We start from the raw sequence: 14,375 nt of genomic DNA, 5'->3' as shown, positions 1-14,375 counted from the left end.
AACTGGAGCAAACCCCACTGTTTTTTTTCAGCGGGATTTTCAGAATGAATCTCCCACACTCTGTGCACTGCAGGGTGCACTAGCGTGAATCATGCTAAAAATCAGTGGGCAGGGCCTATTCCCACTAAGAGGCCGGCAGCATAGCGCTGAGCGGGCCACCGTGCATGCGCCGATCTGTCAGCGCCGAGATCAGTGCACGTGCAGTAGCCCACACTGCCAACCTCCCAATCGCTGGCCAGCTCGATCACTAGCCAGCCCCGCGACTCCGCATCACTGGCCATGCAACCCCCTCCCACTCCCCGATCGTTGGCCTCCTGGACCAGCCCCGACCCCACCCCTCCTGAGGCACCTTTGTTACGTTCTTCTCCCATCCTCGGAATTTGTTGCCAGGGCAAAGGATTTTACTAGTCTCTACGGCACTATTAGTTAGTTAAACAAGATATTTAATATATTGAGTTGTTACTGAAAGTGCAACCTTTTAAGAAATAAAATAATAGGTCACAAACTACTGAATGCAATGGCCTGTTTCATCTCAAAGGTATTCAAGAGGGGGCTGGATATAGCACCGGAATGAATGGATCAAAGGTTAAAGGGAAAAAGCAGGACTAGCAGGATGATCAGCTATGATCCTGATGAATGGCTGAGCAGGCTCGAAGGGCCAAACGGCCTCCTCCTGTTCCTATCTTCTACGTTTCTAAAGTAAAGTAAAGTTTATTTTTTAGTCACAAGTAAGGCTTACATTAACACTGCAATGAAGCAACTGTGAAATTCTCCTAGTCGCCACACTCCGCCGCCTGTTTGGGTCAATGCACCTAACCAGCACATCCTTCAGACTGTGGGAGGAAACTGGAGCACCCGGAGGAAACCCACGCAGACACAGGGAGAACGTGCAGACTCCACACAGACAGTGATCCAAGCCGGTAATCAAACCTATGTCTCTGGTGCTGTGAGGCAGCAGTGCTAACCACTGTGCCACCGTGCCGCCCCTGTGTTTTACTTCTGTGTTTTACTTTACATAGTGCAATGATTTTATGTGATTTGAATATGTCTTATGCCCTTATTGAGAGAACTGAGCTATTATTCACTGAAGTTAGTGTTGACTTTTTGGCACTGCAAGTGTGTGATGAATGTATTAATATAATACTTAACCTCAAGTGCAAGAGATAGAGAAACTGAAAAATGCAAATCAATATTATTGTTCCAGATAACCAATTGGAGACCGATATTGTTGCTTTTTATGAAGAAACAAAAGTAAAGTTTTCAGATCTGTCCGAAGAACTTCTCTGGGAGTATATACACAGTGGTGAGCCAATGTATGTGCAGACACATTCCTATACCCATTGATAATGTTCAGAGTAAGATATTGCAAAGAGTTCTCCATTTTAGAACACAAAAGGGTCTCTTTGCCCTTGTTCCAGTTAGCAATGTTGCGGAATCTACCATGGCTGTTTTTTTTTAAGAGATGAAACCAAAAGAGAAAATGCTGGAAAATCTCAGCAGGAAAGATTTCATCTTTCATTCCCTCCCCCTGCAGTATAAATATCTCCCACTTTCTATGTCTTTTAGCTTTGACAAAGGGTCATCTGGACACGAAATGTCAGCACTTTTCACTCCTCACAGATGCTGCCAGACCTGCTGAGATTTTCGAGCATTTTCTCTTTTAGTTTCAGATTCCAGCATCCGCAGTAATTTGCTTTTATCTGTTAAGATATGAATGGCGACTCCCTGTCCAAGAAATCTTTCCTACCAGTTCCTTCAGCCAGCCAAACAGCCAGTTTATATCAAGTTCAAAATAGCACACACAATCTTTCACATACATCCTCAGGATATTCCAAAGAAAAGTCCTGTTGATATTTGTGGTGATTGTTATTGTGGAGGAAACATTGCTACCATGAACATCATTGTGCTAATCATACGTACGGATATGCATACGAATTAGGCCTCTTGGCCCTTCGATCCTGCTTTGCCATTCAATGAGAATTTGGAACTGGATCTGATTGTAACCTCAACTCCACATTCTTGCCTACCCCTAATAACCTTTCACCCCCTTGCTTATCAAGAACCTATCTCCTTCTGTCTTAAAGATATTCAAAGATTCTGGGTGGGATTTTCCGGCCGTGCTCACCCCCAAGACCGGAAAATCCCACCCGAGATCAACGGACCGTTGCATGGTCCGTGCCCCACCTGCCACAATTCCCATGGCAGGTGAGACGGAAAAATCCCACCCTCTGTTTCCACTGCTTTTCGAGGACACGTGTTCCGAAGACTCTCAATCCTCTAAGAGGAAAAAAGTTCTCATCTCATCAAATAATCTGTTTGGGGATGTTTATCTGCCAGGATACCTCAGAGCGTTCCCCCAGTTCTTCCAGATAGTGCCATGGAACCTTTTGCATCACCCTGAGAGTCAGATGAGGCCTCAGTTTAACAAAAGACAGTTCTTCTGACTGTGCAGCACTCTCTCAGTACTGCATTGGCATGTCAGTCTAGATATTGTGCTCATGTCTCTGGGGGGATATTGAACCCACAGTGGTTGACACAGTGTTGGCACAGTGGTTAGCACTGCTGCCTCACAGCACCAGGGATCCAAGTTCGATTCCAGGCTTAGGTCACTGTCTGTGTGGAGTTTGCACATTCTCCCCGTGTCTGCGTGAGTTTCTTCTGGGTGCTCTGATTTCCTCCCACAGTCCAAAAGACGCGCTGGTTAGGTGCATTGGCCATGCTAAATTCTCCCTCAGTTCCCGAACAGGCACTGGAGTGTGGTGACTAGAGGATTTTCGCAGTATTAATGTAAGCCTACTTGTGACATTAATAAATAAATTAAAAAATAAATGTTTGATTTAGAGCAACAGGGTTAACCACTGAGCCATGGCTAACGCAGAAGAACTGTCTTTTATTAAACAGAGGCCACATCTGGCTCTCCTGGGCGATACAAAAGGTTTCATGGCACTACCTGGAAGAAGATTGGGGGAGTTCTGTGAGGATGTGGAGGCTTGGGAGAGGGTACAGAAAAGAATTACCAGGATATTGCCTGGTATGGAGGGCATTAACTATGAGGAGAGGTTGGAGAAACTTGGTTTGTTCTCACTGGAACAACGGAGGGTGAGGGGCGACCTGATGGAAGTCTACAAGATTATGAGAGGCATGGACAGAGTGGATAGTCAGAAGCTTTTTCCCAGGGTGGAAGAGTCAATTACTAGGGGGCACAGGTTTAAGGTGCGAGGGGCAAGGTTTAAAGGAGATGCACAAGGCAGGTTTTTTACACAGAGGATGGTGGATGCCCGAAACTCGTTGCTGGGTGAGGTAGTGGAGGCGGATACGGTAGTGATTTTTCAGGGGCGTCTTGACAAATACATGAATAGGATGGGAATAGAGGGATATGGTTCCCAGAAGAGTAGGGGGTTTTAGTTAAGTCGGGCAGCATGGTCGGTGCAGGCTTGGAGGGCCGAAGGGCCTGTTCCTGTGCTGTAATTTTCTTCGTTCTTTGTATCCTGGCAGATGAACATTCCCAAACAGATTATTTGATGAGATGAGAATTTTTTTTCTCTTAAAGGGTTGCGAGTCTTCGAAACATGTGTTCTCCATTACATTGTGAACAAAAGTTTATCCTTAAATGGCCAACGCTGCGTCATGCTCTCGTAAGTTTTGAGTTAGTGCAGAGCTTCATGTGATGGGACTGCCAGTCTGGGAACTTAGCTGGTGTTTAGTGCACATGATATGCAGCCCACTCAACTTTCTGTACTGATAAAACCATTCCATGAAATTTAAACTATTGTATGCAAAGATATACTTCTTCTCTGAAACGTTCCATCGTGTTTTATGTAAGTTCTTCTTGAGATCAGAGAAGATTGGTGATATGAGTGAAACTGAAGCAAATCTTTTGTTTTGAATTGGTTGCCAGCCCATCAACTTGGTTCCTTGCTCTGAATGCCCCTCCTTAAACATTGCTGCTTCTCCAAGCCCCCTATTTTCTTTTAGATCTTCATATACCCACTTCTAATCAAAGTTGTGGTCACTCCTCCTAATATCACCTTCTTTGCTGGCCATTGTTTTGCCTGATTATGACCATGTAGAATAATGGGACATTTGCTACATTACCCACGCTTTATAAATACTAATTGAGATAGGTCTCTCACTGCCATGGATAATTGTAGGTATGAATGCACATCTTACAGCTCTGTGTGACCTTAAAAGTATCTGAGTTTGACCAGCTATTATCTTATGTTAGATTTTACGAACATGATGTACCTGTGGACATTGTGATACCAGAGCATTATTGATTGGAACAAGTCATGTTTGATCAGTAGCGTGCATACCAGGCCAGGTCAGTTAGTTAGCTGTTAATCAGTGATATTTGTATCCGGAATTTCTGTGCAACGTTTGCACTGAATTTACAGCAACACCATTTGAGTGATGTCAAGTATGTTGCTGTGAAGTGTTAGGAAGGTGTATCATTGTCTTATGTGAAATGTATTTGTTTTCTTAAGTGAAGCTAACTTGTAAAAGTTGGAGTCAGCTTTAACAGTGGAAAATAGCCCCTACTAAGATGGTTGGGGGTGGGGGGGAGTCTTTTGTACGGCAGTCTCACTAGCCTACATTGCCCATCACTGTCCTAGATAGTAGCGGTCATGGATTTAGAAAGTGCTGTCAGAGGAGTCTTGGTGTGTTCCTGCAGTGCAACTTGTCGATGGTATACAATGCTGCCACTGCTGTCAGTGGTGGAGGGAGTGAATGTTTGTGAATGAGATGCCAATGAAGTCTTCAGCTTTGTTCTGGATGATATCAAGCTTCTTGAGTGATGGAGCGGCATTCATCCAGATAAGTGAAGAGTATCCCATCACAGTCTTGACTTTTGCTTTGATGGTAGACAGGCTTTGGGGAGTCAGGAGGTGAGTTACTCGCTGCAGGCTTCCTGAGCTCTGACTTGCTCTTGTAATTGTGGTTTTTAAATGCCTAGTCTATTTCAGTTTTTGGTTAATGGTAACCCCTTGGATATAGGCAGTGTGAGATTCTGCGATGATAGCGCCACTGACTGTGAAGAGATGATGGTTATAGCGTATGTTTTATGTATCCTCTGTACCCAGATGGGTGTTCATTAAGACACCAGCAAAGTGAAGACATCAGCAAAGCCTAATGGTTAAAGGAGCTAACTATATATCAGGCTCGGGACTGTGGGAGCAGCAAGGCTGCGTGGAGACTATGCAGTGAAGAACAGGCACAGGAACTAGTTGGACAGTGGCGATTTACAAGGATATTGGACAGTGGAGATTTACAAGGATGTTGCCTGGATTGAGTGGCATGCCTTATGAGGATAGGCTGAGGGAGCTCGGTCTTTTCTCCTTGGAGAGACGAAGGATGAGAGGAGACCTCATAGAGGTGTATAAGATGTTGAGAGGCATAGATCGGGTGGACTCTCAGAGGCTTTTTCCCAGGGTGGAAATGTCTGCTACGAGAGGACACAGGTTTAAGGTGCTGGGGGGTAGGTACAGGGGAAATGTGAGGGGTAAGTTTTTCACACAGAGGGTGGTGGGCGAGTGGAATCGGCTGCCGTCAGTGGTGGTGGAGGCGAACTCAATAGGGTCTTTTAAGAGACTCCTGGATGAGTACATGGAGCTTAATAGGATGGAGGGTTATAGGTAGGTCTAGAAGGTAGGGATGTGTTCGGCACAACTTGTGGGCCGAAGGGCCTGTTTGTGCTGTAGTTTTTCTATGTTTCTATGTTCTACGTTCTATTGCAATGCTTTGAATAGACAATGATTGAAGACAGATTCCTGTCTGTGTTGTACTCCTGAGAGAAATACGACTCCTGAGAGAGAGAGGCAACTCTTGAGCATTTGTGACCAAAAACCAGTGATTGATTTCTGCTTGCCCCGTGAGGATATGACTGGAGGCATGGTCAGTGCCAGCAAGGTCTGTATAAGAAGGAGAGACAAAAAGACATTGGGAGCCGTAACCTGAGACCAACTACTGCAGAAGAAGCAGCAAGACCTCAAGTCTGGGACTCGGAGACATCGGAACAAAGCCCATTAGGAGGAAGTCTGATTACCCCACCTCGCCACGGGTAATATCTAAGTCAAAGTTGTGAGCTTGGATATTTTGTGAAGCTTTTGACACCTTTTGAGTACTTTGTGTATGATGAAGTAGGTCAGAGATTAGATACTGTGTGTATAATGAAGTAAGTGAGAAGTTAAATGCTTTGTGTATAACAAAGTAAGACAGAAGTTGAATACTTTGTGTAAACAAAGTTTGGTAACTTGTGTACCAAAGTTTGTGCAGTAGAGGTTGATATTTCTGTGGTAGCTTGCGGAGCGGCATGGCGGCAGAGTGGTGAGCACTGCTGCCTCATAGCTCCAGGGACCTGGGTTCCAGCTTGGGTCACTGTCTGTGTGGAGTTTGCACATTCTCCCCATGTCTGCGTGGGTTTCCTCCGGGTGCTCCGGTTTCTTCCCACAGTCCGAAAGATGTGCTAGTTGATGCGCTATCAATAAGGCGAAAGACTACCGGTGTGCCAATACAAGTGTAGGCTTTTATTCACAACAGAATCAGGAGCAGATCCCAACAAATAACCGACCTGGACTGAACAAGGGGGAGGAGACAGCCACAGGGGAGGAACCAAACCGGAAGGGGGTGTGTCCAGGTATGACAAACGCACACAACGGTGGTCCAAATAGGACAAAGGCACAACTGAGGTCCACCACACTAGTTAAGTGCATTGACCCGAACAGGTGCCATAGTGTCGCGACTAAGGGAATTTCACAGTAACTTCACAAGCCTTACTTGTGACTAATAAATAAACTTTTTAAACTTTAACTTTAGAGTACAATAAAGGAGATTTGTTGTACAATAATTCAAGAGTTTGAGTGTCTTCATCCACAGCGTTAGTTGACCCACGTTTGAGTGCAACATTTCATTTTTATAGTGTTAAATGGAGACTCACTTAGCCATAGAGTGAACTTCAGAATTATTTTGACATGTTTACTCTGGAGCTAATTGCCTGCCATTTTCCATTTATTTTATTGATTCTAACACTTGTATTTTTGTCCTCTCTCTCAAAATTGTAACATGGTAACTCTGTAAGTAAACCCTATTGCCTATAATCTCACAGCTGGACTTCTTCGGTCATCTACAGAGTTGCATACTCAATGGTTAATGATTACTCTACTTGCTGCAATCTGCTTGCCAGTTTATCACTGTGGTGGAAACCTTGGGTCAAAATGCAGATAATATCTGATCGGGTATTCCCATCTGATGATGCTTTCATAAGTGATAGCCTGTCTTTCAGATACTCATTGCTGGACAGATACCAGTGTTTTCAATGTGGGAAGTTGCCAAGGTATGTCGTGTACACAAAAAACAGGACCAACCAACCCAGCCAGTTACTGCCCTGTTAATCTACTCTCGATCATCAGCAGAGTGACAGACATTGCTATCCAGCGGTACTTGTTGAGGAAGAGTCTACTCACTGACGCTCAGTTTGAGTTCCACCAGAGTCAAAGAACAAAGTAAAATACAGCACAGGAACAGACCCTTCAAGCCTGCGCCGATACGTGGTTTCTATCCTTCTGTTCACCTCCCGTTCATGCGTCTATCAAGATACACCTTGAACCTTGCTAATGTGTCACTCAAGTCCTGACCTCATCACAGCCTTGATTCAAACATGGACAAAAGAGCTGAACTCCAGAGATGAGGTGAGAGTGACTGCCCTTGACATCAAGGCACCATTTGACCCAAGTGTGGCATCAAACAGCCCTAGCGAAACTGGAATCAATGGGAATCAGGAAAAATTCTCTGCTGTTGGAGTCATGTCTGGTAGAAAGGAAGATGGTTGTGGTGGTTGGAGGTCAACCATCTCCGTTCTGGGACATCGCTCCAGGAGTTCCTCAGGGTAATGTCCGAGGTCCAACCGCCTTTAGCTGCTCCATCAATGACTTTCCCGCCATCATAAGGCCAGGAGTGGGGAGATTTGCTGATGATTCCACAGAACTGAAGCAGTCCATTTCTAAATGCATCAAGACCTGAGCAAAGTGTAGGCTTGACCTGACAAGTGAAGTAACATTTCTGGCACACAAGTGCCAGGCAATGATCATCTCCATTAAGGGAGAATCTAACCATTACTCCTTGACATGCAGTGGCATTATCATCGCTGAATCTCCCACTGCCTACATCCAGGGGATTACTATTGACCAGAAACTGAAATAGACTAGAAATTTAAAAACCATGGTGACAAGAGTAAGTCAGGGGCTAGGAATCCTGCAGTGAGTAATGGACCTCCTGGCTCCCTAAACCTTTTTCCACCATCTACAAGGCGCAAGTCAGGAGCGTAATGGAAACTCCCCACTTGCCTGGGTAAGTGCAGCTCCAACAACACTCAAGAAGCTGGATAACATCCAAGACAAAGCAGATGACTTCATTGGCACCCTGACCACAACATTCAGTCTCTCCACCACCGACACCAATGGCAGCATTGTGTACCAACTAACAAAATTCACTGCAGGAACTCAGCAGGGCTCTTTTGACAGCTCTTTCTAAACCCATGACCGCCACCCTCTAGAAAAGTGATGGGCAACCTAGGCTAGTGAGCAGCAAGGTTGAAATTTGACATGTTCACTTAACATGACCACATGAATAAAATCAAATACGTTTATTACACACTGAGTATTTCGTAACGAGTTATAAGACCATAAGATATAGGAGCAGAATTAGGCCATTCAGCCCATTTAGTCTGCTCCGCCATTCAATCATAGCTGATAGGTTTATCAACCCCATTCTCCCGCTTTTTCCCTATAACCTTTGACCCCCTTACCAATCAAGAACCTATCTATATCTGTCTTAAATGCACTCAATGATCTGGCCTCCACAGCCTTCTGTGGCAATGAATTCCACAGATTCACCACCCCTCAGGCTGAAGAAATTCCTCCTCCTCTCAGTTCTAAAGGGTCGTACTCTGAGGCTACACATTTTATAGAAAACACTTAATCATAAATATACTTATGCAACTATTATCAACTCCAAATGGTAAAAATAGAATAAATATTTACATTTTGGATGCAGAGGGAACGCATGGCTCCGACAGTCAAGGGCAAGTGAAGTAAGGCACTTGTTATCCAAGTCAGAGCAAGTCACTTGCCCTTGCTTTACCTATGTATCACTTCAGTCTTATCAGGAGGAAAAAACTATGCGAAATTTGGCAACCCTACATTTGGGCAATGGTCAACAAAATGTGTCGTGGCCCACACTCAGACCCCAGATGGGCCGCAGGTGGCCCCCGGGCTGCAAGTTGTCTTCTACAGATCTAGAAGGACAAAGGCAGCAGATATATTGTAATACCACCACCTGGAACTTGCCCTCCAAGCCACTCACCATCCTGACTTGGAAATATACCACCGTTCCCTCACTGTCACGGGGTCAAAATTCTGGAATTCCCTCACTAACACAGGCATCCAAGAGGCGTTCTGTCCCTTCAAATGTGGCCGCTAATCTCTGAGCAACTTCTGAAACATGTAATCCTTGTTGTGCGCTGAATACATCAAACACTTTCAACTTAGAAGCTGTGAATAAGACCTGTAAAGGTATTCAAAACATTATGGTTAGCTACTGAGAAAAGATAGAATCAAAAAAATGTAAAGGAGATTGGTGATGAGCTTACTATTCAATATAACAAACGTAACCATATAACTGTGGATGGTCGACATGTTAAAATGTTGGATGACGGCCACTTCAAAATTAACATACAAAGCTCTGTTTGAAAGGCTTCCAACTCACTTTTAAAAAAGGCTCAAAGTGCATTTCAACATCAACAACCAACTATTGTTCCACGATTCATGATATTTAGCAGAGCCTAGACTTTAGGTAAACATACAAACGTGAATAAGCACAAACAGGTTTGCTCCAAGCTACTCGAATGTACCTGCACCATATGGGACTGCTGTGGTTCAAGAAGGTGTGTAGGTTAAATGGCTTAGCCATGGTAAATGGGTTACAGGGACAGGGCGGAGGGGAGGGCCTGGGTGAGATGCTCTTTCAGAGAGTCATAGAAATCATAGAAACCCTACAGTGTAGAAAGAGGCCATTCGGCCCATCGAGTCTACACCGACCACAATCCCACCCAGGCCCTACACCCATATCCCTACATATTTTACCCACTAATCCTTCTAACCTACCCATCTCGACACTAAGGGGCAATTTTAGCACGGCCAATCAACCTAACCCGCACATCTTTGGACTGTGGGAGGAAACCGGAGCACCCGGAGGAAACCCACGCAGACACGAGGAGAATGTGAAAACTCCACACAGACAGTGACCCAAGCCGGGAATCGAACCCAGGTCCCTGGAGCTGTGAAGCAGCAGTGCTAACCACTGTGCTACCATGCCGCCCACTGTGCTACCGTGCCACCCACGGTACAGATTTGATGGGCTGGATGGCCTCTTTCTGCACAGTAGGGATTCTTTGAAGGCAGCTCACTACCACCTTCTCAAGGGGAATTAGGGATGGGTTACAAATGTTGGGCTAGCCAGCAAAACCCACATTCCATGAATTATGATGTTTTAAAATTAGCCCTTCTGTAGTTTTTTTTCTGATAGTTTTTTTCTAGTTCTTATAGTGTTTTGAGAAGTGTTAGGATGCCAGATCAGAAACCCCATGGTATATTAGAAAGCCAGATGAGACCCCAACAATTTTTCAATTTTGACATAAATGTGAGGAAAGTATACTGCACCTCAGAAGTGATTCCATTGACAAATTAGGAATCTTTTTATCAAATTAACTTTATTCATAATACAGTTTAAGTATACCTCTAACAAAATGGAACAGTTTAACTCTTAACCATTGATCAATCTTCAAACATGAAAAGAAACAAACTCTTAACATCTAACTTATTACTATTCAGTTCCAATTAAGCAATACTTCTCTTAGACTTAAACCTCACTTTCAAAATAGTTAGACAGCAGAGTTATACTTGCTCTGACTTGGATAACAGCTCTCGAGCTTTCATAAAGCTTCTGGAGAAAGAGAGACTTCTTTTTCGCCAGCTGTCGGCAGCAAATGCTCTTTTTTTTAAAATGAAAATGAAACTGCTTTTCTGCTACAAACCTAGCTCCTCCCATTTCTAATATCACATGACTCGGTCCCTGTATCTTAACTCACCCTATTACTTTAATAAAAATAAATTTGGCATGTCAGCTATGACTCTCACCAACCTTTACAGATGCACCATGCATTCTTTCTGGTTGTATCACAACTTGGTATGGTTCTGCTCTGCCCAAGACCACAAGGAACTACAAAAGGTCGTGAATGTCGCCCAATCCATCACGCAAACCAGCCTCCCATCCATTGACTCTGTCTACAGCATAATTAAGGACACCATGCACCCTGGACATTCTCTCTTCCATCTTCCTCCATCGGGAAAAAGATACAAAAGTCTGAGATCATGTACCAGCCGACTCAAGAGCAGCTTCTTCCCTGCTGCTGTCAGGCTTTTGATTAGATTGACCTTGCATTAAGTTGACCTTTCTCTACACCCTAGCTATGACTGTAACACTACATTCTGAACTCTTCTCGTTTCCTTCTCTATGAACGGTATGCTTTGTATAGCGCACAAGAAACAATGCTTTTCACTATGTCAATACATGTGACAATAATAAATCAAATCAAATCAAAAAACACCCCATTAAGCCTTCTGCTAAGTAAACACATGGCTAAAATGAGTAATTATCCTGCTTTCTCAGCATCTGCTACATTCCTTCCAAACAACCTGGCTCCCTTGTAAAAGCACTGAATCTTAAAGCAGTCCTCCTCAACATAAAATATACTAATAGCACAGTATCATCACAAAAGCAACATGCCATATATTGGATAAGTAGTTTTTCATGTAGTATTCTGTTCCTTTTCCTTTCAGGGATAAGGCAGGTGGCTATGGAATTCAGGCGCTTGGTGGAATGCTGGTTGAGTATGTTCGTGGGGACTTTTTGAATGTTGTAGGATTTCCCTTAAATCACTTCTGCAAGAAGCTGGGTGAAATCTACAACACGGCTGTAAGTCAGTGGAGTGCAGACTGCTCCATCCCCAACGCGAACAGCCTCAGTGATCTTCAGCGTGACCCTGCAAACCACAAGGAGGACGAGGCAGCAGAAAAGAAACTGAAATCTGACCAAGTGGCAGCATCAGAGGAGATGTTAAGTAGCCCCAGCATTGCTGAGGCAAAGGGGTCAGCGGAACTGCAGCACACTCTGCCAGGTGCCTCCACCACGAGTGAGATAAATCTTAAATGGCTTCATAAAATCGCAGATGTGGTGGATGGTTTTAAAGCATCAAAGGTAATAGGCGGATGTGGATTAAAATTGTGAGCATGTTTTATTTTGAAGATGTTAAGCAAATTTGACAGATGTTCTCGGGGTAAAAGCATCGGCCATCTGTAATGTTAACCCATGCGGGCAGTGCTGTTCTCGATTTTGATTTGAATTCCATATTCAGTCAGCTGAAACAGCAGATGGTGTGTGCAAATACCTCGCTGATTTCACGAGAGCGAAGCAGTCATTTCTCCTCTCCTAATTGCAATCCAAAGACTCCTGGAAAGTGCAAAAGCACTTTCCAGAACCACTGGATTGAGCTTGACTGTGTTGCCTCCTTGTCCAAGCTTATGGGAGAAATGGACCTTTCAGCATGGCTTCTGAAGGTTGGCAGCATCTCTGATCAAAACAGTGGCAAGAATTGATAAATACATGGATGGGAAAGGATTAGCGGGATATGGGCCAAATACAGGCAATTGGGACTAGCTGGGAGGGCACCATGGTCGGCATGAACCAGTTGGGCCAAAGGGCCCACTTCCATGCTGCATTAGGGGCAGCACGGTGGCACAGTGGTTACCATTGCTGCTTCACAGAGCCAGGGACCCAGGTACAATTCCGGCCTCGGGTGACTGTGGAATTTGCACTTTCTCCCCGTGTCTGCATGGGTTTCCTCCATGTGCTCCGGTTTCCTCCCACAGTCCAAAGATGTGCATTGAGTAGGTTGATTGGCCATGCTAAATTGACCGTAGTGTCAGGGGGATTAGCCGGATAAATGTGTGGGGTTACAGGAATAGGGCCTGGGTGGGATGTGTTTGGTGCAGATGGGCCGAATGGGGCCTCCTTCTGTCGTGTAGGGATTCTATGATTCTATTGCTCTATGACTCTAATTAGATTTCAATGCAGACGGAAAAATGTGGAATGGGTATTGAAAGGAAAAGTACAATTCTTTTGTCGAGTAGCTTGGAGCAAACCTGGTTGTGTTTATTCACGTTTGTATGTTTACCTAAAGTCTAGGCTCTGCTAAATATCATGAATCGTGGAACAATAGTTGGTTGTTGATGTTGAAATGCACTTTGAGCTTTTTTTAAAAGTGAGTTGGAAGCCTTTCAAACAGAGCTTTGTATGTTAATTTTGAAGTGGCCGTCATCCAACGTTTTAACATGTCGACCATCCACAGTTATATGGTTACGTTTATTATATTGAATAGTAAGCTCATCACCAATCTCCTTTACATTTTTTTGACTCTATCTTTTCCCAGTAGCTAACTATAATGTTTTGAATACCTTTACAGGTCTTATTCACAGCTTCTAAGTTGAAAGTGTTTGATGTATTCAGCGCACAACAAGGATTACAGGTTTCAGAAGTTGCTCAGAGATTAGTGGCCACATATGAAGGGACAGAACGCCTCTTGGATGCCTGTGTATCACTGAACTTGCTGGAAAAATCCTCGGGGTCTTCACAGGGTTAGTGACACTTGCCCTTGAGGTAGTCCTGTGTTTAGTGCCTGTCTAGGTACTATCCCCATTTGCCCCTTTGATGTTCCTTACTTCCCTGCTTTTCTGTGCCTGTTTTGTGCAGTTTTTACTGAACACTTTATTGTCAGCATTTTCATAGAGCTCCTTGTAAAATAGACAATGTTAGGCTGCTTTACTGTACAGGGGGCGTGAATATCAACCAGGAATGAAGGAAATTTGGGGAAAGAAAGACTTCCTTGTTACTAACTTGGCCTGCCTTGATATCTTCCCTGCTTCATTGTCATCAGTTCTACAAGTGATCCCATGCCCTTATCTCAAGTAAGTTTATTTATTCGTCACAAGTAGGCTTACATTAACACTGCAGTGAAGTTATTGAGAAATCACTTGGCGCTACACTCCGGCATCTGCCCGGGTACACTGAGGGAGAATTTATCATGGCCAATGCAGCTAACCAGCATGTCTTTCGGACTGTGGGAAGAAACCTGAGCACCCGGAAGAAACCCAGGGAGAACGTGCAGACTCCCCACAGACAGTGAACCAAGCTGGGAATCAAACCCGGGTCCCTGCTGTGAGGCAGCAGTGCCAACCACTGTGCCGCCCCTGGAGAACCAGACTGGA

The 14,375-nt window shown here is 44.4% G+C and overlaps 1 protein-coding gene across 5 annotated transcripts in view; it reads left to right on the top strand.

Moving 5' to 3' along the window:
• Nucleotides 1-14,375, top strand: part of asmtl (acetylserotonin O-methyltransferase-like) — a 61,058-nt gene that overhangs the window by 24,857 nt on the left and 21,826 nt on the right. For all 5 annotated transcript variants that reach the window (XM_078222483.1, XM_078222484.1, XM_078222487.1 and 2 more), the window contains exons 7-9: nucleotides 1,205-1,313; nucleotides 11,892-12,309; nucleotides 13,574-13,745. In XM_078222483.1, coding sequence (XP_078078609.1) covers nucleotides 1,205-1,313; nucleotides 11,892-12,309; nucleotides 13,574-13,745 — 699 coding nt within the window. The remainder of the gene's footprint in view (nucleotides 1-1,204; nucleotides 1,314-11,891; nucleotides 12,310-13,573; nucleotides 13,746-14,375) is intronic.

The sequence above is a fragment of the Mustelus asterias genome, chromosome 10, assembly GCF_964213995.1.
Source record: "Mustelus asterias chromosome 10, sMusAst1.hap1.1, whole genome shotgun sequence".
NCBI classification, from domain to species: domain Eukaryota; kingdom Metazoa; phylum Chordata; class Chondrichthyes; order Carcharhiniformes; family Triakidae; genus Mustelus; species Mustelus asterias.
This window is presented reverse-complemented; position numbering and strand designations above follow the sequence as displayed.